General features: G+C 46.1%; 1 protein-coding gene across 1 annotated transcript; it reads left to right on the top strand.

The window, feature by feature from the left end:
* The first annotated feature begins 306 nt into the window (after window positions 1-306).
* On the top strand, window positions 307-27,781 carry LOC137085090 (chymotrypsin B-like). Its single transcript, XM_067451647.1, has 4 exons — window positions 307-382; window positions 27,086-27,266; window positions 27,406-27,536; window positions 27,620-27,781. Exons 1-4 carry the CDS (start codon window positions 320-322, stop codon window positions 27,779-27,781), a joined length of 537 nt encoding a protein of 178 aa, XP_067307748.1. The 5' UTR covers window positions 307-319.

Raw genomic sequence — 27,781 nt, 5'->3', positions numbered from 1 at the left:
CCTCATGTCCGGTGCTACAGGCTTTTTCCATGTAGCCATAGCCCTGGGGGCAGGCTTCATTGAGCACTGAGTGATCTCCTGTTTTGTGCCAAGTTTCCACTAGGCACATGAAGTCCCTTTTTTCAAAATATGGTCATGGATGAGCAGGGAATTATTTGTGAGGGGTTGTGTGTTGAATAAATACATAGTTGCAGGAGACAGAGCTGATGGTGGTAGTCTCTGTAAGCTCCGCAGTACACTGTGGTCCAATCCATGTTTTGACATTTCTCCCAGCGCTAGAGGCTCAATTGCTACATATTCCCAATGCGGCAGTGTCCTGATGACATCGGTGCGACGCGCAGCTGAAGACCAGATGGAGGGCATGCACGGTACCATGCAGGAGGTAAACAAAGTTTTTCTCCAGGCACTTCTGTGATTATACCAGGGTCAGCGCAGAAGTCCAAGTTGTTTTATGGTTGTAATGCAAGATGGAGCAGTGATGCAGCTGAGACTCAGCAGTTGAGAAGCGGAATATTTTAAAGGGTTACTTCAGCGATTAGCATATGGCTTTGTATCAGTAGAAACCCTGAAGTATAATCAAATGATTGTGCTTTCCCTCCTTATATCCCTCTGAGACAAGAGATTTATGAATTTTATTTCTGGAAAATTTCCTCCTATGATGGAAATTGACGATATTTGCATCATAGGAGGAATGTTTGGAATTAGGCTTAAGACTACAGCCAGCAGAGGGAGCCATTTCCGCATGTTTTGAACTCACGCATGGGGGATGGGTTACACTCATGGGTTACACTCAGCTCGCTGGGAGAGCTCAGCAGGCAGCTGCAGGCACTCATTTAAACGGAGCTATGGTGAGCAATGTAAGTGTTTTAACTTCTCAAACTAATTTCTATGAAAGTTAAGCTTGCAAAGGCATGAACTGAAACGCGCCAGACTGAACTCGCGTTGTGAATGTATGCCACGAGTGTAGTCGCGATTACCTCAGCTCTCATCGCGAGCTCATTTCTCTCACTCCTGCAGTTAGTGATCAGTGCTGTGATACTCACGCGGTGACTCACTCATTATATTGAACACACACGTTCAGGTTTTAATTGTAGTGTCTTCAACTCAGTCACAGTAATCCAGTAACTTAGGTGGCTTTGGGAATGGCCTAACAGGGCAGCGAAGCATTCTGGGAATTGTAGTCTTTCATCCCCATGAGACAAAAATACATTTTCTGTCTTTTCTCAGTCTAGAAGGCACCAAATTCAAAAATAATTTCACATTTCTACTACATTGATGACCCAGTTTAAATACAGATTTATCTTCCCAGCGCTGAAGTACCCCTTTAACATTATGCTGATGACGTTAGCCCGGTGCAAACGCTGCTAATCAACCAGAAATTTCAGACAGTTTAAGCTCACCAGTCAAGTAGAGCTAGGCCCACAGCAGTAATAGTTTTCTTCTGGCAACAAGGGACACCAGTGAGCAACCATTGTTAGAAGTAACAATTCAAACAAAAACCGCAGAGAAGCGGCGAAAAACGGCGACCGGTGAATAACTTCCTCTCAGTCCTCTCAGTGGCCACCAGCAATAAGCCACATTCCCAATTGTAGCTCTGACTGTTTTGGCTAGTCATGGTCATTAGTAAATAAAATTAAATCTAAATCTAATAGTACAGTTAACTTTATTTTGGGTGGAGAAGCGGCAAATAGACAACGCCAGCGTCCTCTCCCCCTCATTGCTAAACAATTGAAGAATATAAAGTTTTGTAATAAAACACCAATGCATTTGTAAAGTATAGCATTAGCATTTTATATCATATTACTGCATTGTAGTCAATGAAAACTTCATTTTGTTCTATTATAGCGCCACCAATTGGCACAATCCTACTACTTTTTTAATATTTCCTCAGAGTAAGCCCATCAAGTGTGTGTCAATTCTGGTAAAAATATCTAATTTTGTTTTGGAGTTATAGACATTTTTTGCATTTGGGCATTAGTGTATAGCTATCAACCTATGTTTGCGAACTTGCGAACTTCTAAGATATTAAAATTACAACACTGCACAAACCATACGCCAAAACCTGCCAAGTCTGGTATCATTGGACTTAGCAAAGATTCTGGAGACTAAAGAGATGACTCTTGTGAAAATAAGTCTCTACTAGGTGGCACTGTTTCAAAACTGCTTCGATGCCTAGGTTTATAGATCTAACAGGGTGGAACATTTTAAGCTAAATTAGCTGTAGCTCTGAGTGATCAACATTTAGCTAGCTAACCTTCTTTTATAACTGTGGACTATGTCAGATATGTTTAAAAAAATATTTGACTGGACAAACATTCTTCATAACAAAGCCTAAAAGGGTGGAACTTTAAGAGTGGAACAAGCAGGGTAACATTTTAAAAAAGGGAGAAGTGAGAGTTGAAGCTTCATTGTGTACAATTGAATTCCAGTAGCAAAAAATAAATGATGTTATTTCCTGAAAATGGTCTCAATGGGATTATTGTCTTTTTTGGAAGTTGAGAAAGTACATACTAACAGGGTGGAATATGACTTCAGGGACAATGTAAATTAAGAAAATGATAAAATAAAATAAAAAATATATAGTATATGAATAGTATATGAGGTAGTTTAGCCTAGTCTATAACATAATTAATATTTATGATCGACCGATATATCGGATTCCCGATATTTTTCCCTATATTTAAGCATTTTCCCATAATCGGGTATCGGTTTTGTAATATCGGATTTTTCGATAAATGGCGGCATCTTATGGACGTTTTGAGAATTGCATACAAGCGCACCATTAAAGGACTGCGTCTGAAGGGAGATTATCAACAGCTGTGTTCAGAGGTAAAATAACCTGCATCCCTTAATTAATCAACTTTGTTTAACATAACAGTTATGCAAAATTGAGATAACCTCAAATAAGATGTTGATATGTATAGGTAGTTTAAACTTGGCGCTAGAGACGAACTCACTGACGGAGTCAGTCAGGTAATCCGTCATCATCACAATAAAGATGCAACTTCACATGAATGAAATAAAACAGCCATGAATGAGAGCATGTTGGAGATAAAAGCGCCAAACTTATTTCTCTCTTTGTGTTTATTCTCAGTCACATTCAGCTGTTCTCTCACCGAGTTGTTGCTCTAGCATACAGGCTAGATCACCATGTAAACAAGACCGACTCGTTTAAAACTCCTTAAATTATATTAACGTCTGCTATATAACATTTATATTATTGGATACATCTAACTGATGCTATCTATCTCAGTCACTGACTGTAGTACATGGCAGTAGCTTTCAGCCAGGAGAAGATGTCGTCAGGTGGCGTCCAACTTTCACGGGATGTTTCGACCCTGAACCACAACACCCTCCAGTTGGCGGGTCGGCAGTGGTGGCCAGTCACTGCCCACCTCCTCCTGGCCCCCAGCTCAACTCCTCCCTCCTACTCCAGAGCCAGCAAGACACTCTTTCTGCTGCCTCACCCAACCTACGAACAGCTACCTTCCTTTCCCTACCTGCCAAACCAGGAGCTGTGAGTGTTTTCCACACAGACTGTGCCGGGAAACCCCTACACCCGACCTCAACCGGGAATAGCCAGGTCTGCCACCCTTTGGCCCTACACTGCTCAACGAGGTCCTGATACTTGGTGGCTTTCCGCTCGTAGGCCTCCTCGCACCCGTCTTCCCATGGAACCATCAGTTCAATCAAGATTAGCTTCCTCTTCTCCTCCGACCATAAGACCATGTCTGGCCTCAGCTGTGTTTGCACAACCTGGGGGAAGACTAGTTTCCTTCCCAGGTCCACCCTCCTCTCCCAGGATTGTGCTGCTTGCAAGAGGCTCTTCTTAATCTTCTTGGGGGCTGGTGGTTTCTCCCCCTCTCTGATGAACTGAATGGCTGTTACCGGCCTTATAATGGTCTGGCGCTTTTTCTGCCTCTCCCGCTCCAAGATGTCAGCCAGTGCACTGAGGACGTTGTCATGTCGCCACCTGTATCTTCCTTGGCTAAGAGCTGTTTTGCATCCTGCCAGTATATGCGCCATTGTTCCCCTCCCTCCGCATAGTCTACACAATGGGTCCTCCCTCATTCCCCATCTGTGGAGGTTTGTTGGTGATGGAAGGGTGTCATACACTGAACGGAGCAGGAAGGAGATACGAAAAGGCTCCAGTCTCCAGATCTCAGACCACGTGATCTTCCGCTTTGGCAGGTCCCACTTTGTCCAGGCACCTTGCACACCGAGTTCGACAGCCCTAGACTTGCACCTTTCTTCCTCCAGGTGTCAGACCTCAGCTTGAATCATGACCCTCCTCTGCTTTGGGTCTGCTTTTCCCCATTGCTGGAAGTGAGTGGATCCGAGTCCTTGCCTCCTTCAGCTTTAATGTTCGTTCAGCTTGTGCCACTGATGTGCCAGCCGCCCATTATATAATAAACATCTAATTAATTACAGCTCCGTGAAAAATAAATTTTATCGCCACGAATGAGAGCATGTTAGAAATAAAAGCACCAAACTCCTTCTCTCTCTGCGTTTATGCTCACGTTCAGCCATACTTTCACCGAGTTGTTGTTCCAGCATAGGCTAGTCACTGTACATGTAAACAAGACCGACTCGTTTAAAACTCCTTAAATTATATTAACGTCTGCTATATGACATTTAACATTATATAACAATTCGTTGTTTTATAATAAACATCGAATTAATTACAGCTCCGTGAAAATGAATTATTAAGCCTATCTCCGCGAGACGAGTGTTAAACGCAGAGATGAAAACAGCACCCTGTCATCAGCATAATTCAGAGACTGACACAAACATTCATTTTGATACCTTACTAGATGAGATTGACATAAACAAACCGGCGAATACATCAGCTTTTACAATGTTTGCATAATCCAGAGAATATTCACTCTTTAGTCTATTAAACACATAAACCTTTTAAAACTGTAGTTTAAAATGAATGCTTATATTTATGCTCATAGTTATGGGGAGTTGATAGACTCAACTCTCATTTATATTCTCCATTTGAAAACATTAGACTTTATAAATGTATTTTGCCTGTTGTTAATATGGCTGTGTTTATAAATAAAAAGGTAAAACAGCATTAATGTTAATAAGACTTTGCACTGTATTTAAAAACAAAAAAAAACAATTGATGTAAATGTCTTTTGTTCTGTATGTAAGTGAGTGAAACTGCAAAAATTACATTGTTTAAAAAGCTCAGTTCAGTGCTGTTGCTGTAATTGTAAAAGACAGAAATAACACAATAAGTAAATATCGGTTCTATATCGGTTATCGGCACATAAACATGCAAATAATCGGTATCGGTAATAAAAAATCAATATCGGTCGATCACTACCAGTGACCCCCAGGTAAGTTGAGTTTGAGACCCCTGCCCTAAACCCTCACTGTCTTCCTCTGAGTCTGCACTTTCACAACGTAATACTGCTTTGACTGCTGGGTAGAAGTCATCTGCATAGCTCACAGCCTTGCAGGCTCAGCAACTGTGCACATCGAGGGCACAGAGCAGCTTCAAAGGGGCGCTCATGAGCAATTTAAGGATACACAGGGTATTTATTAACACAATCATCATTTTGAGAGAAATTGTAAAGGTGAATGCATATACAAACAAGTTATTAGGATTAGAATCAATTTAACCCAAGCACTCTTTGGTGACGTGGATGATTACATTGCATTATCTGTCCATCAGCGTATAAAGCCTATCCTGACAATTTTGATTGGTCCGAACAGTTTCTGCTCAGGCATAATAACTCAACAATGGATCAAGTCCAGAATAAATTGCCCAACCTCAAATGTTGTGTCCATGGCTAAATTTGGCTGGCATCCAGGCCAGCTGTTGACTTCTGTGCCCAGACTTTGATATATTTAAGAAGCTTGTTTTCTTTGAGCTGGTAAAATTAAAGGTTCAGTTCATATACCTGACTGCTTGTATTGAACCGAACAAATTGAACCGACTTGATGGCATGATAATCATAATCAAACCGAACTGTGAGACCAGTGTTCACACCCTTACACCTTTACCCAAACTATTAGCCTCAAACAGGCCTCCAAATGATACTGAATGCTGCTCAAAGGCCTGGTACTGACAACTTCACATGGAAGGGGTTCCTCTTAGGGAATATGGGCAGAGGGCCAACATGAGCCCCAGCCAGTCACTTCTCAGGGCAAACGTAGTCAACCCTGATTGTCACCATAGTGGCTGATCTGGTCTGATCTTGTGATCTAGTAAGGCCTACCACCTGTCAGTTTCTTAGAAAAGAGCCTCTAAATATTCGACTCTAGTAAAGGCATCCCATGAAAGAGACTGGAGACTGGCAGTAACCAACTCACACTGGACCGTAGAGATTGGCATCCTGTAGAGCAGGACTCAGCATAGTGCATTCCAACCCTTGCAACCGATGGGAGTTTATCTGCTCGATCTACACGGCAGTAGTTGTACCATGGAGGCTGGGCACTCTAATAGGGACTTTGAGAGGAGTACCTCCATCCAAAGGGCTGATCTAACAGGGAGGCCATGTGAAAGCCCTTTAACTGTCTTGACCAGACTTAGGGAGCTAAGCACTCTTCAGAAAACCCTCTGGGATGAGGGGAGTACTAGGCTTGACCTTAAAAGTAGACCAGGCTCAGGGCTAAACTCACAGAGGCTTCCTGCAACCTGATAGTAATCTGTTTTTAGTCATGCTAAATACCACATATCCAACTACCAGATACTAGCAAGTTTTTGGTAGCTGGCAAGTACACAAACTGATCAGGACTAGCTCGCAGTGGGGGCTGCTAAGGTCAGCTATCTGATATCAAGTCTTTTCTAGCGGCTAAGTACCCAAACTGATGAGGACTTTCTCCCACTGAGGCCTGCTAAGGCCATCTACGTGATAGCAAGCCTTTAATAGCAGCAACTATGAGAGACAGAATGAGAAAAAAATCAGGAAAATCACATTGTCTGATTTTAAAGAATTGATTTTCAAATTATGGTATTTGGTCAATAACAAAAGTTAAACTTAATAATTTGTTATATACCCTTGCAATGACAGATTTCAAACATTTTCTGTAAGTCACCGTCAAGGTTTTTACACACTGTTGCTGGTAGTTTGGCCCATTCCTCCATGCAGCTCTCCTCTAGAGCAGTGATGTTTTGAGGCTGTCGCTGGGCAACACATATTTTCAACTCAAATCCTTCTTTTTCCTAGACTCGTGCCTCTTAGGATGATATTTTACTGAAATAGTGGTAAAAAAAAAGGTAAGCATGGCAAGTGAAGAACATTTCAGGAAGTGTCTGGATCCAGATTTTTGACACGAGATAACAAACAACTTGTGCGTTTATTGTCTGGGCGAAGAGCACAATGGAGAGTAGATGAGCAGGAGATGGCTTCTGAGGGTGACGAGGATGTACCAATTGAACCCTCACAGCCTCCCTGCCCCAACGTTGTAGTGCTAGGGTAATGGAACGTGGTTCAGCAAGGCTTCAGCTGCCTTGGGAGTGCGTAAGAGAAGGGACCGCTTGTGGCAGGCTTGATGAAAGGTTTGTTTCTGGCCATAATCCCCCCCAGCTCTTGTAAGCCTTCCATTACTTCCCGATCTGCATACTGATATCGAGAAGGCATGGATGAACCCATACTTGGCACACGTGAGCTTGGGTATGTGTTGATGCCCCAAATTTATCTCACAGCTAAAAAGGTGTTGACAATGAAAGCTCTCATCCCTACCTTCCAAGCCCCTTAAGATGACATCACACTTAAATGGCAAGGAATATGTGGCCGCGGGTCAGACTGGTGCTGCTTTGCACACAATGGCTGTTGCATGCATACCAGTTTATTTCTTCTATTAGGCCTAGTTCACACTGCCCGATTTTTGCCCCGATTTTGAGTCGCCGACAGGTTTTGTGAAATCGGTGCTCGTGCTCGTGCACACGAGTGACATCACACAGTGTGAATAATCAAAGATGCGATCAGAGAGAATCGCCAACGAGTCGCCGACACCCGCAAGATATTTGGCATGCTAAATATCTGGACCTGTCTGCGATTGAAACTCTTGCTGTGTGAACTGCGTTCTGACTGAAAATTACATCGGCAATGACCGACAGCCAATAAAAGAGTGAGATACAGGGCAGCAGGAGGTTCAGGGAGGAGTTATAGACAGACAATTGATAGACAATTCTATCAAATGGAAACAAAGGCCAAATATTTGCACGTCCAGCCACAGCAGCAGCACATTACAAAAATTATTTATTTACCTCAAACTGTCTTTGCAGAACACAATCCTTGCTCCCTCTGTCTCTCCAACAATTTCTTCCGCCATAATTGTTTTTTATTTTTCTCCACAAATCAGTGCACATACAATTTGAAGCCAACTTTGTGCAGTTTAGCATTTTTAATAACAATTCCAAGCCTCGCGCGAGAACTCCGATCTGACGCACGTGTGATCTCGCGTTGTTTACTTTGCACGTGTAGTTGGGAAACATAGTTTCCGCACCAGAGAGAGAGAGTTGTCGGTGATTCTACCTCTTGTTCAGTCATGCAGTGTGAACTCCTCTGTCGTCAAACCATTGTGCAGTTTGAACACAGCAGTGACTGAATTATACCCCAGACACACTGTCAAGCAGTGTGAAAAGAGCAGTGAAAATTGTGCAGTCTGAACCAGTCTTTAGGATTAGAAGATATTTGAAAGAATGTTGGTAACTAGTTGACAGTAACAATCAACTTCCATAGTATTTTTTTCCGACTATGAAAGTATACCTTAGATTCAACTTTGATTATCAAAATCCTTTAAAAAAAAATCGTATCTTGTGCTTAACAGAACAAACAAACTCATACAGATTTAAAACAACACGAGGGTGAGTAAATGATGAAATAATTGTAATTTTTGTGTCAACTATTCCTTTACACAGACAGTCTACTAATACTCTAATGACTGGTATTTGATCTATAGTTTGCAAAGTTACTTAGATCGCTAGTAGAAAGTGCACTTTAGACAATCAAACTAAATTGTTACCTTATTTTTACAGATTTGAAATCTAAAACCCATCAAATGTTTGCAGATATGGGTTTACTTTACATCACAGGTTTACAGATTTAGGAATAACTTCATTAAGGAAGCACTTTACATGATGATATTTCACAACAGAAACAACAAAGCCTTCCCTCTCAAAACATTTAACAAAATAAAATGACATGATGCCTGCCATGATGCCTGTCAAGGACATAGAATGTATAAACACTTGCACAGAATACAATAATTCATCCTCATTGTATGTAATGCTTTCTGAACAATGGAGATTCAGAATGTCTCTAGCAATAACAGATCTCAACATTCCCCAGCTATGAGCTCATTGGACCTGCTGGGATGGACCTTGATCTAGTCCCACTTTTAATAGATGCTGTGAATGATATAAAAGCAAGAGAGAGCACCGACGGGTACAACACTAAGACATCACAAACTCATCTACATCATTATCTTCACCATCACCTGCTTTACCCTGGTGGCCTCTTCTGTGGGTAAGTGTCTCTTGGGATGGTTGACAAAACATCAATGTATGGGCAAGGTGTTCCTCCCCGCTCAGCGTCGCCCACGGGAGACTCAGGCGGTCCGTCGAAAACAAAGGCTCGGAGCTGCGTCGGCGAGTCCGCCGAGGGAGGCTCGGATGCCGGGGGCTCTGCTGACGGATCGATCGCCGAACTCGTCCCGAGCCCCTGCAAAGAAAAAGCACCCTTTCCCCGTTACGACATCAATCCAGAAGCCCCCCTCCCCCCCCAACAGCGGGTTAGGGTTCCGCACACGCCCTATGAGTGGCCGCGCTGTCTCCCGGCCCTCGGGCCAGAAAGGAGCGAGACCTGTGTGTAGGAAGCCAGCGCGTCACGGTCCTCAGCCCCAGATGGGGTCGTTCCCATCCGGTGTAGCACACAATATATGCTTGTCTCAAAGATGAAAAATACGAATGGTGTTCACATTCAAGGAAGGCACACGCCGAAACGGCACAGGGCGAGAGAAACAGATGGTGACGAACCGTAAGGCCGAGATGGCGGCCGCGAAATCATGCCCAGAGACGATGCACTGTGTGCAGGGCCGAGACTCACAGGGACCGACCGGGCAATACAATTTGCCCAAGATCAGAGCAGGTCGGGCCCATCCCCTGCCAGGGAGTTTGTGGTGTCAGGGGCACAAATCAAAAGCTCACAAAGCCCCAGGAGGAAAAAACCTTCATATATCTCAAAAACCAAGCCGACTTGGAGCTTCAAACTCCGGGTGGAAGGAGGTGCCAGAGGGACGCCCATAATCCCAGAGTATGAGCCTTTTCTTTGTGGGGCGCGGGACGAGTTTGGCGATCCACCGGGGGTTGCGTGTCAGCAGAGCCCCCGTTATCCGAGCCTCCCTTGGCGGGCGCGCCGACGCAGCTCCAAGTCTTCGTTTCTTGACGGACCGCCTGAGTCTCCCGTGGGCGACGCTCGCTCCGGGTGCCGGAGCGGCGCCTGACGTTCGACGCGCTGAGCGGGGAGGAACACCTTGCCCATAGTGGCCCTCGTCGAGCCGGGCAACGGCCTGCCCCTGGCGCGTCTCAAGTTCCTTTCGACCGGGTGAAAATAAAAAAAAGGAAAGCACCCCTTGAGACGGGCCCGGCGGCGGGGGCGCGCGCACACCGGGCCCCGACACGGTCCGTGGTTTTCTGCGTCAGGTTGTCTTCCTGTCACCGACAAATCCCAGACTACGCACCCGCGCTTGGGGACGGGGAGCTGTGGTAGCTTGGTGCTTTTTTTTTCCTCTGGGGGTGCGTATGAGCTCTGTTTGTGTGCTTCCCCCCGAAAGCATCAACTCCCCTCGGGGAGGGCCTGACCTGCTCTGATCTTGGGCAAATTGTATTGGAAGGTCGTTCCTGTAAGTCTCAGCCCGCACACAGTGCATCCCCTCTGGGCTTGGTTCCGCAGCCATTCCCTCGGCCTGCGTTTGCCTTTTAGACCTTGTCGGTGTTTATGGAGGTTTCTCCTCCCGGGGCTTGTGAGCTTTGATTCGTGCCCCTGACACCGCAAACTCCCCGGCAGGGGGACCCTGCTCAGACCATGCTCTGATCTTGGGCAAATTGTATAGGTATTAGCTATATGTTCTTTTTACAGAAAAGCTCTGTTTGGGAAAATTAAATGACTGAAATCTGGCAACCGCACGAACGCTCTTCTTTTCCAAACAAAAACCAGTGATTTTAGACTTTAGACTCGTCAACATTATTGCATGTTTATATAAAATTAGTCACAATGTAGGCTATGCACTGTGATGTACTCTTAAATACAAGCATGCAAAAACATCATACGTTCTCAAAAAAAAAAAAAAAAAAAAAAAAAAAAAAAAATATATATATATATATATATATATATATATATATATATATATATATACACACACACACACACACACACACACACAAAATGAATTGTCAAATGACTATCATTTTAACTTATCCAAATATCAACCATGACTGTTGACATTTTTTATCTGCCGTTTTCCCTATCCTGGCGTCACATGTTTATCTGCAGTCCCCATCATGTCCGCCTGACAATGAACATGTTTTGACAGATGCAAATGTTGAGGGTGTGTATATAAAGGATCCACAACTCTTGCGTCACGGTTGGCCTTATGTTGAGAATCACTTATTTTTCCATGGTATTTTTCATTCACAAGATTTACATATGAAGGAGGAGGCAATGCTGTTTGAGACTCACATTATGTGATGTCCATGTACTGAACTCTTATTTTTTCACTATGGCAAGGTTAATTCAATTTTTCATTCTAGTGCACCTTTAACTTTTAGAATAGTACTTTTGGAATCCTGTCAGCATGCTTCTGGTCATCATTTAAACAAATAAATGAAATCTCAATTATGTAATTTTATTGTAATCTCATTTGTAAATTTTGTCGTTTTTCATATTTAGCGCATTTGGCACATTTGAACTTATTTACCTAAATAAGGCCAAACTTTTCTAAGGTTTTTCAATGTGCTATTAAGTATATAATGAACGTATCCAGGCTGGGGTCTCAGGATTATGTCCTGAGGATTAGCCTGCCCAAAGACCAGGAATGTTTAGTTGACCGAGAATGCCTACAAGTCCCCTACCCTCATAATAGCAGTAGGCACAGTCAGGAGAGATGCCAAAAGACATAGCTTCACGGAGTGGGGACAGAGTGTGCAGATGCAAAACTTACATGGCTTTTGAAAAGGTGTAGTGTCCTCGAACCGCAGACTCCTGCCTACTGGCGACAGAAGAATGGGATGAGAGTCACGGCATAGCGTCACTCACTGTCAACTGACCCTCTTAGGACCCAGAGATAACGGCAACTTGGTGGTGTTTCATAGCCTGATTAAAACCAGACCATTCTCAGTAGTAACTGAGTTATGGTCTGGCAAACTTCATAGACAAATCATTTCCAAAGGGGCATTACCAACGGACAATGACGTAGCAGAGCGACGTAGAAACATCTGAGACAGTAATTCTCTGTTTGTGATTTCGAGGAAGATGTTGCAATGGCTTTTGACAACTTTTGCCATATGCTGGTGTCCACCGCCACTCTATCAACATTTTTACAAAATTTGGAAAACCCTAATAGCATCTCAGTGCGGCTGAAACATCTCAGATTGACCGTTGCCTCAGCCTGCTAAGAACTGTCGGGCACAGGCCTCTACAGCAGGGATGGGCAACTTCGGTCCTCGAGGGCCACTGTCCTGCAGAGTTTAGCTCCAACTCCAATCAAAAAACTCACCCACTTGTAGATTTCTATAAATCCTAAATCATTGATTAGCTGGATCAGGTGTGTTTGATTACAGTTTGAGCTAAACTCTGCAGGACAGTGGCCCTCTAGGACCCGTGACGAGCACTCCCAGAGGAATCAGCGTCGCACTGACAATCAACGGAGAACACCTGCACGTCCTCGTCGGGGGGCGGCAGTGGCTCAGTGGTTCATGTAGGTTGTCTACAAACCGAAAGGTTGGTGGTTCAATCCCCGGTTCCACCTGACCAAGTGTCGAAGTGTCCATGAGCAAGACACCTAACCCCAGCTGCTCCCGACGAGCTGGATGGCCCCTTACATGGCTGACAGCACCGTCGGTGTATGAATGGGTGAATGTGAGGCAAAATAAAAGCGCTATATAAATGCAGTCCATTTACCTCGTCACCGGCTGATCAGTCACAGCTGCTCCCCATCAGCCCGCATGCTCTTAAGGAGCACACGTTGCACTGAGATGGGGCGCTCGAAGCGAATGCAACGCTGTTCTAATCTCTGTCTCATTTCTTCACAGAAAGCAGCGAGTGACCGACAGCCCAGCCACTTTGGAGCACGTCTGGGCACCCACTTTCACTTCGCCCGGCAACGAAGAGCACGACGAGCACACCGGAAGCACGGGCCACCAGAACACGGAGCAGCACGTCTTCACCTGGCACCTCACACTCCTCAATAAAACCACCCTCTGGGGCTTTGATTTCACGTACCTCTTGTTGAGTGATTCTTCACCCCGTGACAGACCGAAGTTGCCCATTCCTGTTCTAAAGCATCACCAGAGGCCACCTTGCGAGTGTAACTGGTCTGGTCTCTGTGTTGTGTTGTTGTTAATGAAGTACAGGACAGCACTCGCGATTTCACTGATCTTTTATCTGTCAAACATAGAAAGAAGCAGCCTCTTTGAGTGAGATTGCCCTTTTTCTTTCTCTCCCATGAGATTACAATATCAAAAGGGTTAACAATGAAAAAAATGAGAAATTTCACACCATTGGAAACATACCTGTTAAACATAGAAAGAAGCAGCCTCTTTGAGTGAGAGCACCATGTGCTCACTTCCATATATATATAGACAAAAATATAACTCAAAAAGAGTAAAATGATAAAAATAATCACACAGAAATGTAAAATAACACTTTACACACAAGTTTGGGTGAAAATATAGATATGACAGCAATAATTGGGATAAAGATGAAAGAAGATTATCAGGAGAATTGACAGATACCCACCTCTCCCATGAGATTACAATATCAAAAGGGGAGAGGAGGGGGCAGAGCAGGAAGTTAAGGCATCTTGTGATATTACTGCACTTAAAGGGGAAACACTCGTTTTCAACAAGTAACCACATTAGACATATTAATGAACAAATTTTGTGTTAATTATTCCTAACAGTACACATTTATAAGAGTAATTTCTATACCTGTTACACTCAACCCCCAGAATTTACACAAAATTTAGAGTACAACACAAAAAGCATAGGTCATAAGTATCACTTAGTCTACACTTTAAGAAAATAGTGAAGACTATCAACATAGAAAGCTACCCAACTAAGGGATACAAATATGAAAGAAGTTGGCCAAACCTCAATACAAGTTGTAGACATATGCAAAGTGCCCATTACACTTTAAAAAGAAACTCAAGACCATATGTTTAAACAGGATATACATGAGAAAATACAGGAAATTACAGTATTAGAGAGTGTGCAATGTAATACACTAATTTAAACATGAATAACAGGAGATAAAGACTCCGCACCAAGCAATGTTTCAAGCTGAACCATAGATTCAATAAGTCTGCGTACTGGTTTGATAATTCTCCCAAACCTGGCATAAGGACCACCTGCATTTAAATCAGCTACAGGATCACACCTAAAGTGTTCAGTTGCAGGGACATACGTTAGGGGTGAACCAGCACCAGCACCAGCCACAGTATTGTCATCAGTCACTGACACAGCAACTTGTGCATTAGGCTCCTCTTGATTGGACAACTGAGAATGCACCCATGAAGATGTGCGGTTATCCCCACAAGTAGCAACATCGGAGATGCTTGACATGGATTCTGCATGCAGCCTCATTCATCCCATCATCATGCCCAGCAGACTTAAGCTCAGCAACATAGGAGGTCTCACCACTGTGTGTTTCACTGCTTAGACCACCACAGCCTTCTGCATCAGACATATGTGAAGGTGCACTGCAGGAAAGTGTTTCTGCATTTTCTTGACCAGAACCAACAATTTCTGTCTCAGGCAGAGGGAGGAAGTTTACTTGAAGAAGGTTTTGATGCACTATTCTCTCATTCCCAGCCCTTTCACGGATCTTAAAGACGTGTATGGCAGGCTTTGAGGCAACAACAGTGTACATGACTGGCTCCCATTTGTCAGCAAGTTTTGGTTTTCCTCTACAACCTTTGTTAGCCACAAGCACCTGGTCACCGGCGGCTAGAGGTAAGCCTTTAGCTCTTTTGTTGTACTGGCTGGACTGGTGTTTTTGTTCTACAACAGCATTCTTCTGCGCTAACGTCAAGGCAGACTGAAGGTCGCTGACAAGAGATTTGACATACTTGTCATCCTGTAGAACACTCTGGAACATGAGGTCAACTGGCAACCTTGGTACCCTACCAAACATTAGGTAAAAAGGGGCAAACCCTGTTGTTTCGTGTGCTGTGCAGTTGTACACAAATGTCATGGTCTGTACCAACTGCGGCCACTTATGTTTAGGCCATGGTGGAAGAGATCGTCTCAGGTTACGTATGTAACCCTAGTTCCCTGAGGGAACGAGACGCTGCGTCGAAACGCTGTGAGAACGCCTCTGCGTTAATGCGTCGTGAAGCGCCTGTAGAACCATTCCATCGGAAAAAAGATCGATCGTCGGCGTGATGACGTCATCGACCGGAAGCTATAAAACGTCCGTGAAAACAAACAGGAACTAACTTCTGATAAAGCCTGAAGTAAGTGATCACGGACACGCCGGGAGTATGGCAGAGCGACGCAGCGTCTCGTTCCCTCAGGGAACTAGGGTTACATACGTAACCTGAGACGTTCCCTTTCGGGGAACTCGAGCTGCGTCGAAACGCTGTGAGAACGCTTATACCCACATCGCCATAGGACCAAGTGTCTCGTATGTGTGAAGCCGAAGCGCACACGGTTACGAGAGTACCTTTGCCCCAACTGTAGATGCCAGGTCTAGTTCGTAGAACCTGACGAAGGTAGACGGAGACGACCATCCGGCCGTGTTGCAGATATCGTGGAGGGAAGCCCCCGACAAGAGTGCTTTAGAAGCAGCCATACCCCTGGTTGAGTGCGCCCGGACAGCCAGTGGAGATGGCTGCCCGGCAGCTTCATAAGCAAGTGAGATGGCCTCGGCCACCCACTTGCTCATCCTCTGCTTGGATACTGGAGCCCCCTTCTTAGGGGGTCCAAAACAGACAAATAAATGTTCAGATTTCCTCCACAGGGCAGCTCTGTGGACATATGTATCCAGTGCCCTCACAGGACACAGCAGATTTAACCTTTCCTGGTCTGACGTCTTAAACGGAGGAGGACAGAAAGCTTGTAGAGTGATGGGGCCCCGTGGGCTCGTAGGAACCTTGGGGACATAACCCGGCCTGGGATGCAGAAATGCTTTCACCATCCCTGGCGCAAACTCTAGACATGAGGGCCCTACTGACAGGGACTGAATATCTCCTATTCTTTTAAGAGACGAAATGGCCAACAGAAAGATGGTTTTTAGGGTGAGGAACTTGTCCGAAACCTCCTCCAGAGGTTCGAACGGTGGTCCGGACAAGCCCCTCAGAACAATGGCCAAGTCCCATGCTGGGACCCTCGAGTGCATAACTGGCCTCAACCTTAAAGTGCCACGAAGGAAGCGTGTAATTAGAGGGTGTCTTCCCAAAGACACTCCACTGAAAGGGACGTGGAAGGCACCCAAGGCCGCCACGTACACCTTTAGTGTGGAGGGGGTCAACCCTGCCGAGAACCTTGCCTGCAGGAACTCCAGCACTGTACCAACCGGGCAGTTAACTGGGTCCCACTGGCGTTCTCTGCACCATGCTGAGAAAAGTCTCCATTTCAAAGCGTACAGCTTCCTTGTGGACGGAGCTCTGGAGTGTAGGATGGTCTCTACGACCTCGGCAGAGAGACCCTCCTCAATGAGCCTAGCCCCCTCAGAGGCCAGGCCCACAGTTTCCGCATCTCCGGGCGTGGGTGCAGGAATCTCCCGCCCGCCTGAGAGAGTAGATCCCTCCTGGTCGGAATCTCCATCGGAGAGCCTTCCAGGAGAGATATCAGGTCCGAAAACCATACTCGGGTCGGCCAGTTCGGAGCCACTAGAAGTACCTGGGCCCCGTCCCGGCGTACCCTCTCCAGAACTCCTGGAAGCAAGACAATCGGGGGGAAGGCGTACAGAGGCAGCCTCGGCCACTCCTGTACCATGGCATCCAGCCCCAGTGGGGCCGGATGGGTCAGAGTAAACCACTGCGGGCAGTGAGAATTCTCCGCCGAAGCAAATAGGTCTATTTCTGCTTTCCCATAAACCTTCCAAAGGAGCTCCACCACCTCTGGGTGGAGTCTCCATTCCCCGGGCCTCGGCCCCTGTCTCGACAGGCTGTCTGCTTCCTGATTCAGGGCCCCCGGGATATATACTGCCCTGATTGACAGCAATTTCCCTTGGGCCCACAGGAGGATCCAATGTGCCAATTTGTCCAATGGACGAGACCTCAGACCCCCCTGGTGATTTATATAGGCGACCACGGACGTGTTGTCTGTCCTGACTAGTACGTGGTGGCCCCTGAGGTCGGGCAGGAACTGTTTCAATGCAAGAAACACTGCGAACATCTCTAGCCAATTTATGTGCCAGTGCCGCTGATGTTCCTGCCATAGACCCTGGGACGAGCGACCACTCATGGTCGCCCCCCAGCCCGTGAGAGAGGCATCTGTCGTTAGCGTTACGCGACGAACATGAGCCCCCAACACGGGACCCTGAGATAAAAACCCCGGGTTTTTCCACATGACCAGAGCACGTAGGCATCGCCGCGTGACTTTGATCGTGCGGAGCGGATTTCCCCTCGGGGAGAACCCTTTTGTTTTGAGCCACCACTGCAGTGGCCTAATGTGCAGTAGGCCAAAAGGTATCACGTTGGACGCTGCTGCCATGAGACCTAACAGTTTCTGGAACTGTTTCACAGTGACGGCTCGGCCTAGCTTCTGTTCTTTGGCGGCTGCCAGGATCGATGCTATGCGTGTTGGCGATAATTGCGCCCGCATAATTACCGAGTCCCAGTTCACACCTAGAAAAGTGGTTCTCTGAGCCGGAGAAAGCACACTCTTCTTGCCGTTCAGCCTCAACCCCAGCTTCGACATATGGGCGAGAACAGCATCTCGATGCTGAACCGCCATCTGCTCTGTATTCGCTAGAATCAGCCAGTCGTCGATATAGTTCAGAATGCGGATGCCCTGCAGACGCAGCGGCGCCAGAGCTGCATCCACACACTTGGTGAACGTGAGGGGTGACAGTGCTAGACCGAAGGGAAGTACACGATATTGGTATCGCCTCTCCCCCGAAGGCAAACCTCAGGAACTTCCTGTGATGTGAAAGGATGGAGACATGAAAATACGCATCTTTGAGGTCTATGGTGACAAACCAATCCTCCGATTTGACCTGCGCTACAATCTGTCTGAGTGTAAGCATCTTGAATTTGAGCTTGGCCACCGAGCGATTCAATAGCCGCAAATCTAATATCGGGCGTAAGCCCCCATCCTTCTTCGGCACGATGAAGTAACGGCTGTAAAAGCCAGACTCCCTGCTGGGAGGGGGAACCCTCTCTATAGCCCCTTTTTGCAGGAGTGTCTCTACTTCCTGTGCCATTACCAGAGCCTGCTCCGGGCCCACCTCTGTAGGTAGGACACCGCAGAAAGGAGGTGGCCGACTTCTGAATTGAATGGCGTACCCCTTTTCTACTATCTGCAGGACCCAATGAGATATATTTGATAGACGTTTCCACTCGTCTAGAAAATCTACTAAGGGAACCAGCCTCTCGAGGCTGGCCTCTGGTGTATTTTGAGCAACAAGCACAGTGCCCTGAAGCGGCGGACCGGCAGGGAACAACTGACTTGACTGCTCGGGGGCCCCCCGAAGGGGGTGCGGACCACCCTCGGGTGGTCCGCGGAGACCGACTGCGCCCCGGCATTGCGGCGGGGTTGGCAGCGCGGCCCCCCGAGGGTGCCGTAGGGAAACGGGTACCGTTGGCAGGGGTAAACACCGTTTCCCTACGGGGGGAACCACCCTCAGCGTCCTGACGCTTCTGGCGTCAGGAACGCTTCGACGAGGCCTTCTTGGCGATCAGGACTGTCCGCAGATCAGCCCTGCCCCTCGAAGGCCTCGTCTGAGAGCGCCGCCCCTCGTCCCCACGCTGAGGGGGAGCTCGGGCAGCGACGCTCTGCTTTTGCTGAGCCCTGTGTGAGGAGCTCGTACTCGGTTTGGGCTGCTTGGTGGTATCAGCAGCAGCTCCAGGGACCTGGACCCGGAGAGGGAGGAACTGCTTGAGCACCGCAGCTTGCTTTTTCGACTCCTGGAACCTCTCGGTGACAGTGTGGACTGCGTCACCGAAGAGGCCTCCAGGAGAAAGCGGCGCATCAAGCAGAAAGGCTTTCTCCCTCTCCTTGATATCTGTGGGGTTCAACCATAAATGCCTCTCCGTAGCCACCAATGCTGCCATGGAGCGGCCAACACATCTGGCCGTCTCCTTGGTGGCCCGGAGAGCTAAATCAGCTGACGTTCTTAGCTCAGCAACAATATCTCCCCCCACAGCATCACTACTATCCAGATCCCTCAGCAGGTCAGCCTGGTATGCCTGCACGATAGCCATCGTGTGCAGGCATGCAGCCGCCTGACCCGCTGCCGAGTACGCTTTACCCACCAGCGCCGACGTTGTTTTTAATGGTCTGGTGGGTAAAGTCGGGGCCTTAAGGGACGATGCCGATGAAGGTGAGAGATGGCTCGCGAGCGTCTCTTTGACCTTTGGCATCGCCCAATAACCATACTGTCTCAGCCCGCTGATGTTGCTGTAGACCGAAGTCTGCGGGCTGAAGACACGATATGATGCCGGTCTCCTCCACGATCTTGCCACCTCGGTGTGCAAGTCGTGGAAGAACGGCAGGCCCCGCCGCTGAGGTTCTGAAGCGCGAGATGGCAGGAAGCATTCGTCTAGCTTGCTATGACGTTTTCTCCCTGCCTCAGATCTTTCAGTGGGCCAGTCGATGTTTAATCTGGCCACTGCTCGCGTCAGAACCTCAACTAGCTCCTCACTAGCAGGGGACTGAAGTGGCGAGTCTTCAGTATCGATGCTTTCAACGTCCACCTCCTCAGAGCTGGACAGATGAAGCACCGGCGACTCTCTCGGGGGGGAAGAAACCGCCATGCGTGCTTCCATGCCCCGAGAAGAGCCGCTGGATGGAGCAGGTGAGGGCAGAGATAAGGCAGCGCCCGTCTCTAACCCCTCTGCAACATCCAGTTGTGATCCCCACGACTGCAGCCTTCGCTCCGCCTCGGCGGCAGCGGGACCAGAGCCGCGGGGAACACGAGCCGAGGCACCCTCCTCGAAGAGTGCCCGGCGGGAGCGCAGCGTTCTTAATGGCAATCGCTCACAGTGCTCGCAAGCAGCCCCCTCGAGGGCTGCCTGGGCATGCTGCGCTCCCAAGCAGGCTACACAAAGAGAGTGTGTATCCCCGCTCGTGATGTAGCGTGGGCAGGGATGAACACACCTCTTAAAGTTACTGCTTTCACTCGCCATAATCTATCTATTTATTTTCTCTTTTTTTGTAAATATAGGAATATTTAACAAAAAGGTGGAAAAACTCTTGCAAATAGACAGACAAAAACACCAAATAGACAGACAGGTTCACACAGATCGCTTGCTGAAGGCTCAGAAGCTAGTTCCTGTTTGTTTTCACGGACGTTTTATAGCTTCCGGTCGATGACGTCATCACGCCGACGGTCGATCTTTTTTCCGATGGAATGGTTCTACAGGCGCTTCACGACGCATTAACGCAGAGGCGTTCTCACAGCGTTTCGACGCAGCTCGAGTTCCCCGAAAGGGAACTCAGCATATTCACTAATGTCCTGTTAAAACGTTCGGTACCACCATTCCCCATCGGGTGGTAAGGGGTGGTTCTCGACTTGTCAACTCCAGCCAGTTCGAGAAGCTCGGCAATTAACTCGCTCTCAAAGGTAGCCCCCTGGTCAGAATGGATGTGTTGGGGAAATCCATAAATACAGAAAAAGTTGTCCCAGAGTTTCTTAGCAACTCTTTTTGCTGTCTGGTCCTGACATGGAAATGCGTGCGTGAAGCTTCGTGAAGTGATTGGTGATAACTAAAACATCCACAGATTTGTTGTTTCTATCTTCAGCAGACCAAAAGTCGATGCATACGAGCTCCAGTGGTGCTGTGGTTTTAATACTCTCCAAAATGGCTCTCGCTGAAGGCTCTGGAGTTTTGCTGAGGACACACCTGGGACATTTCTTCACATAATCCCGCACATCACGCTCCATATCAAGCCAAAAAAACCTCTGACTGGCTAAAGACAGAGTACGAGGCTGCCCTTGATGACCAGCCAGGTCAGGAATACCTAAAAGTGCTTTGGATTTCAAGGAGTCAGGTAAAACGAGTTGGAACTTCTTGTGTTTGGTGAGCGGGTCTTTAATAGCTCTGTACAGGATTCCATTAAGCACAGAAAGTTTGTCCCAATGCTTCAGAATTCGCAGCACACACTGGTTTTCATTGGCACTTTCACGTCTTGATGGTCTGCGCTTTCTGCCGACATAAGACACTCTAGCAATGACAGAGTCCTTGTGCTGATGTGTTTACAAGTCCGTCAGTGAAAAATCAAAAGACAAAAGACAAATCTAAAAATAAACCGAGTAAGCCTACTGCATCACAGCGTACGTGCTATAGATGTGGCTCTAATAAGCACTTGGCAAATGCATCGGATTGTCCAGCATCTAAAGCTAAATGCAATTCATGTGGCAAAACAGGACATTTTGCGAAAGTATGCCGTTCGACAACATCCATTCGTGCAGTTCTGCCAGAAGTACAAATATGCAATATGAACTGTGTAAACTCTGTTGATAGAATTAAGTGTTGTGTGCACATTTCTACTGACACAGGCCAGTCTATGGAGACCGAGTTTGTCGTGGATACAGGCTCTGCAGTTTCGATTCTGCCTGAGACCTTGTACAGGCATTATTTCAGTGCATCTTCACTGTCTGCGCCAAGTGTTCAATTGGTCACATACATGAGAGGACACATTCCAGTCCTAGGATGTCTCACAGCTAATGTGTCATTACATGGAGCATCTGCTACCGTTCCACTATACGTTGTGAAAAACGGAACTGCCTTATTAGGCATGGACGTCCTTAAAGCACTGAAATGTACAATTAACCATGACTGTACTGTTACTGTTTCTACTACCTCTGCTTCAGTTCACAGTGTTGCAAATGCTGAGCCTGTGGGGTGTGTGAAAGGCTTTATGCACAAGGTCAAAACCCGTGAGGATGCAGTGCCAGTTCAACAAAAACTCCGGCGACTTCCCTTTTCTGTGCGTAATACAGTTTCAGAAGAACTACAATCCCTGTTGAATCAAGGTATTATTGAGCGAATCGATGCTTCCCCCTGGGTTTCGCCAATAGTAGTCACTGCAAAGAAAGGAGGAAAAATTAGACTTTGTGTTGATCTTCGTGAACCGAATAAAGCACTAATAGTTGATACACATCCATTACCCCACATGGATGAGCTGTTGAGTGAGTTAAGGGGTGCAGCTGTATTTTCGACTATTGATCTAGCATGCGCGTACCATCAACTACCTTTACATGCCGACAGCCGTGACCTCACTGCCTTCATCACGCATGAGGGTCTTTTCAGATTCTGTCGTGTTCCTTACGGATTAGCTTCGGCTCCTTCAGCATTCCAAAAAATGATGGAGACGGTGCTAAAAGGCGTTCCGGGCGTGAGAAACTATCTGGACGATATAATAGTGTACGCTGCTTCACAGATTGAACATGACAAAACTCTTCACACTGTCATGCAGAAACTGGCAGAGGCTGGTCTGACACTGAACATGCAGAAATGCACATTCAACCAAACTTCCCTCAAATTCCTGGGTCATGTGATCTTAAAGGAAGGAATTTTACCAGACACTGCACACATCGAAGCTATTGTCGATGCCCCTACCCCACACGACATCTCTTCTCTTCGTTCATTCCTTGGATTGATCTCGTGGTACAGTAAATTCTTCCCAAACTTTGCCACGGAGGTGGAACCGTTACATGCTCTTCTGAGAAATGCTCCTGAAGCTGTGTTTAAATGGACTACAGAAGCGGACCGTTGTTTTAACAAATTGAAAGCTGTGCTAGTGGAGAGCCCAGTGCTTGCACTCTTTGATCCTTTACTTCCTACGATAGTGTCTACTGACGCGTCGGACTATGGCCTTGGGGGAGTACTGACACAACTCCATGCAGATGGTGTAGAACGCACGGTTGCTTTCGCTTCACGTACGCTTAGCGCGGCTGAGAGAAAATACTCCACAGTCGAAAAAGAGGCTTTAGCTTGCGTGTTTGCTGTTGAGAAATGGCGCCCATACTTATGGGGTCATCACTTTACATTACGTACGGATCACAAAGCATTAACTACCTTGCTGGCTTCAAAAGGAATTGGACGTGCTGGAATGAGAGTAGCCAGATGGTCAGCCCGGTTGCTGTGTTTTTCGTATGACATTGAATACCGCCCTGGTGCTCAAAACCAGGCTGCAGATTGCTTATCAAGAATACCCTTACCAGTGACGACGGAACACACAGAAGAACCAGAAATGGTTGCCGCAGTCCTTCCAGGGTTACATTCTGTGTCCATTGAGGATTTTACAAAGGCGTCCGAATCTTGTCCTGAGCTGGGTGTACTTAGAACGCAAATACTGAATGGCTGGCCACGCAACAAGAAGGATGTAGATTCAGCTCTATCATCTTTTTTTTTTCATTCGTGATGAACTGTCAGTATACAACGGATTGATCATGCGAGGTGAACACCGTGTCGTTGTTCCTGTTTCTCTTCGTTCAAACCTGGTGAAGCTGGCTCACGAAACACACCAAGGGTTGGTCAGGACCAAACAAAGGTTACGTGAACTGTACTGGTGGCCAAAAATGGATGCATTGGTTCACTCAGTAATTTCAACCTGCCTTACTTGTCAACTCAATGACAAATCTGCAAAAACTGCTCCGGCTCCGTTACAACCAGTTGATTTGCCGGATGGACCTTGGCAAAAACTGGGTCTTGATATTGTCGGGCCTTTCGAACATGCTGCATCAGGTTGTCGTTTCGCAATTTCATTGGTGGACTATTACAGCAAATGGCCAGAAGTTGCTTTTTCTTCACATGTCACTACTGAAGTTGTTACTTCTTTCCTACACTCTGTGTTTGCACGAGAAGGAAACCCTTTGTTTGTTGTTACGGACAATGGACCTCAGTTCCTCTCTGCAGCCTTTTCAGATTTTCTTTCTGAACGTGGTATCAAACACCTACGTACAAGTGTGTATCATCCACAAGGAAATGGGGCAGTTGAACGCTGGAACAGAGTACTGAAAGAGTGTATCTTATCTGCGGAACAAATGGGAAAAGCTTGGAGACCGTCAGTAGTTGAGTTTCTTCAGAGTTACCGGGCTACTCCTCACGCTACTACTGGTGTATCTCCATCTGAACTTTTGCATAACCGGAAAATGAGAATGAAGGTAGACATTTTTCCTGTGAAGGAGAAGAGTGTCAAATGTGCTGGTGTACGAGATGCTGTCAAGGAAAGACAGGAAAAAAGTAAGAGATATACAGACAGGAAGAGGAGAGCCAAATCGGTTTCTTTCAAGGTTGGGGAATACGTGAGAATCAGAAAGCCAGAGCACGTTCCTAAAGGAAGGCCTAAGTATACCTTACCTTTGTTGATTCGTGAGAAGATCGGGCCAAGTTCATTCTTGCTTAGCGATGGAAAGAAATGGAATGGACTGAGAATGACTAAATTTCCAGAGCAAACTGCGAAAACTGTCCAGGGAGCAAAACCGCCTGCTCAAAACTGCCCAATCACTCCCAGGAGAAGTGAAAGAGTCGTTAAACCACCGGTGTGGATGAAAGACTTCATAAAATAGTCAAGTCTAAAGACAAAATATTGTGAAAACCACATGTACCTGTTCTATTGTGTGGAAATACTGGATTGAGTATTAGGAATATTTCTAATTAATGCTGGTTAGGTTAATTAAGAGATTTAGATGATCACATTTACAGTAACGCATAATGTTCTTGTATGCTAAGAAATGTTACTATTGTTATACTGATGTCTTAAAGTATATATATATATATTGCCTTACGGGTTAAATACTGAATAAGTCACCTACTGACTTTATGTAAGGGGGGGATGTTGTGTTCTGTGGAATTGCACTAGAGGGCACTAGTGAGGAGAGAGATTGAGTTGGGAGAAGAAGAAGGGAAGAAGTGCGAGATGCTCATGGTTCACATGAGTTCGTGGAGGAATGTTGAAGTTATGAGATAAAATATAGAAGCGATAGAGCAAAGCGCGGAGCAGTAAGCAGGAGCGTCCGAACAGTAGCGAAGCAGGAAGTGACAAAAAAGTTATACTTTAAAAAGTATTATACTTTTGTTATAAGTGTTATACTTTAAAAAGTATAACAATTTGTTAAACTATATCTGTCATTGTTTTTAGTTTAGCATGGGTAAGCTCTAGAAATAATATACAGGCTCTAATCTAAAATGCTGACTTCTTAGATTACCTTTTACCAGGGGCGATTCTAGGGTCAGAGCTTTAGGGGTGCTGAGCACCCAATGAGCCCCACTGCCACCAACCTAGAGACACACGTACCCTGAGGAGTGAAGAGGATGACACCATTTGCTATGCGGGGATGTTTTCATTTTCCTCCTTAACACATACGTTTTAAATATGTTGCACTCCCTCAGACTCTTCATTTCCTTCACTAGTCAATTCCCTCTCATCCCTTATGGACTCTCCCTGTTGTTTTCCTCCTGCTTTATTATGAAAAAATGTGGTGTGTAAAATAATTTTACAATTTTTTTATATAAAGGCTACTTAATGCCAATAAGTTTGTATAGGAGTACACACACATAAACAGGAGTAGTTACTGTTTTGCTCGCCACTATTCACTATATGTCAACTTATTGTTGTTTCCTCACCTGATTCTTCCTGCATGCTCTCCCTTTCCCTTTCTCCTTCGCCATCTCCCTCTTTCCCTTGGCACTGACAATCATACACAAATATATTGTAGGCAGGAGAGTTGAGGTCAGTTTGTCATATCACAAAAATGAGATCATGAGACCATTTACAGATTCTAAGGATATGATCTAAAGGCACACAGAGGCGTGTCATTTTAAATGTCTTTATTATTATTATTATTGGGCTTAGAAACTTTTTAAATGACATTCATTTCACAAGAGAAGCTTGAGTATTTTCACTCCAAACGCCAGGGCTTCATGTTTCCATGACGACTGACCAGAAAAGACGCACGTGATGTCATGTTTACATGACTCTCGATTGTTATAATGAGTATCAAATTAACGATAATCTTTAACAGAGACACACGTACGCACTACACAAGTACGCAGTTTATTTGTCACGCTTCTGTTTTTGTTTCACACTCTAGCAGTTAATAAACAGAACTGCATGTGTCTTGCGGAAGAAAATTGTAACCGGCGTTACTTCTCTACGTTTATGACTATGGACGAGTCACCCAGGTGCTACTCTAAAGCGGCGGCGACCCGCCGGACTAAAATAGTCAGAGAATAAACACTTATTATAGCCAGGTGTACCACCATGGTGATTCAGGATACTGACTCCAGTACTCACCGATATGGTTTCGAAATCGGAACAACTCTAGGTAAAAGGAAAGAAGTGTCAGACACAGCTTTTAACCGATCACAACACTACATCACGGGTTCTCACTCAGCGTGTGTTTCGCGCTGGATGACGGTCGTGCTGAGCGGTGCAGGTACAGACGAGAAGTAAAAGAAGAGAAGAGAATGACACCATTTGCTATCCGGGGATTTTATTTATTTTTTCCTCCTTAACACATACATTTTAAACCACAAACTACGGGGTATGTTTTGGACATTATTTAACCGTGTAAAAGATTGCCAAAAAATTTAAACAACACAATTTCTTATTCCAAGTTTTAGGGGTGCTGAGCTCCTTTTTAGGGGTGCTGAAGCACCCCTAAAAAGAGGCTAGCCTCGCCCATGCCTTTCACTAACCGTTAATATTTTTCTCTCTTTTCTATATGTGCAGGTCATCACCCATCCACTCTTTAGCAGCAGGACTGCCAACAATGACATTGCGTTGCTGAAACTTTCATCTCCAGTTGTCTTCACTCCCCGTATCTCTCCTGTGTGTCTGGCTCCTTCAACCATCAACATCCTGCCTGGAACCCGCTGCTTCACCACTGGATGGGGCGCAACTTCCACCACAAGTAAGATAGAGAGAGACCCGTTAGACAAAGACCAAGTGCAAAAATTACTCTTGTATAATACTTGGGTCCCCCACCCCCCACCCCACACACACACACTTGACTCAAAAATCCTGTCTGATGTTTTCTTGTCTTTTTTTAGTGAGTTCTCTAATCCTGCAGCAGACAGGTCTGCCCATCATTAGTACTTCTGTGTGCAGACTGGTCTGGGGTCAGAACTCAATCACTGATAACATGATCTGTGCTGGAGCCTCTGGATCCTCATCTTGCATGGTATGTGAAGACAGATCAAGACAAACACATTAGAATGTTGCTGCTGTTTCAATCTCAAATGTGTGTCTGTGTGTTTCCCACAGGGTGATTCTGGTGGTCCTCTGGTGTGTGAGAGGTCAGGGGTCTGGACTCTGGTGGGGTCTGTGTCCTGGGGCATCAGCAATTGTGACACTCGTTTCCCAGTAGTCTACGCTCGTATCTCCCCACAGCGCTCCTGGATCGACAAGACTATTGCTTCTAGCTAG

The sequence above is a fragment of the Pseudorasbora parva genome, chromosome 8 (assembly GCF_024679245.1).
Source record: "Pseudorasbora parva isolate DD20220531a chromosome 8, ASM2467924v1, whole genome shotgun sequence".
NCBI classification, from domain to species: domain Eukaryota; kingdom Metazoa; phylum Chordata; class Actinopteri; order Cypriniformes; family Gobionidae; genus Pseudorasbora; species Pseudorasbora parva.
This window is presented reverse-complemented; position numbering and strand designations above follow the sequence as displayed.

Coding starts and splice junctions, on each gene's coding strand:
- LOC137085090 (XM_067451647.1), top strand. CDS start 320: ATGACATCGGTGCGACGCGCAGCTGAAGACCAGATGGAGGGCATGCAC. Junction 383..27,085: donor TGCACGGTACCATGCAGGAG/GTAAACAAAGTT, acceptor CTATATGTGCAG/GTCATCACCCATCCACTCTT. Junction 27,267..27,405: donor GGGCGCAACTTCCACCACAA/GTAAGATAGAGA, acceptor GTCTTTTTTTAG/TGAGTTCTCTAATCCTGCAG.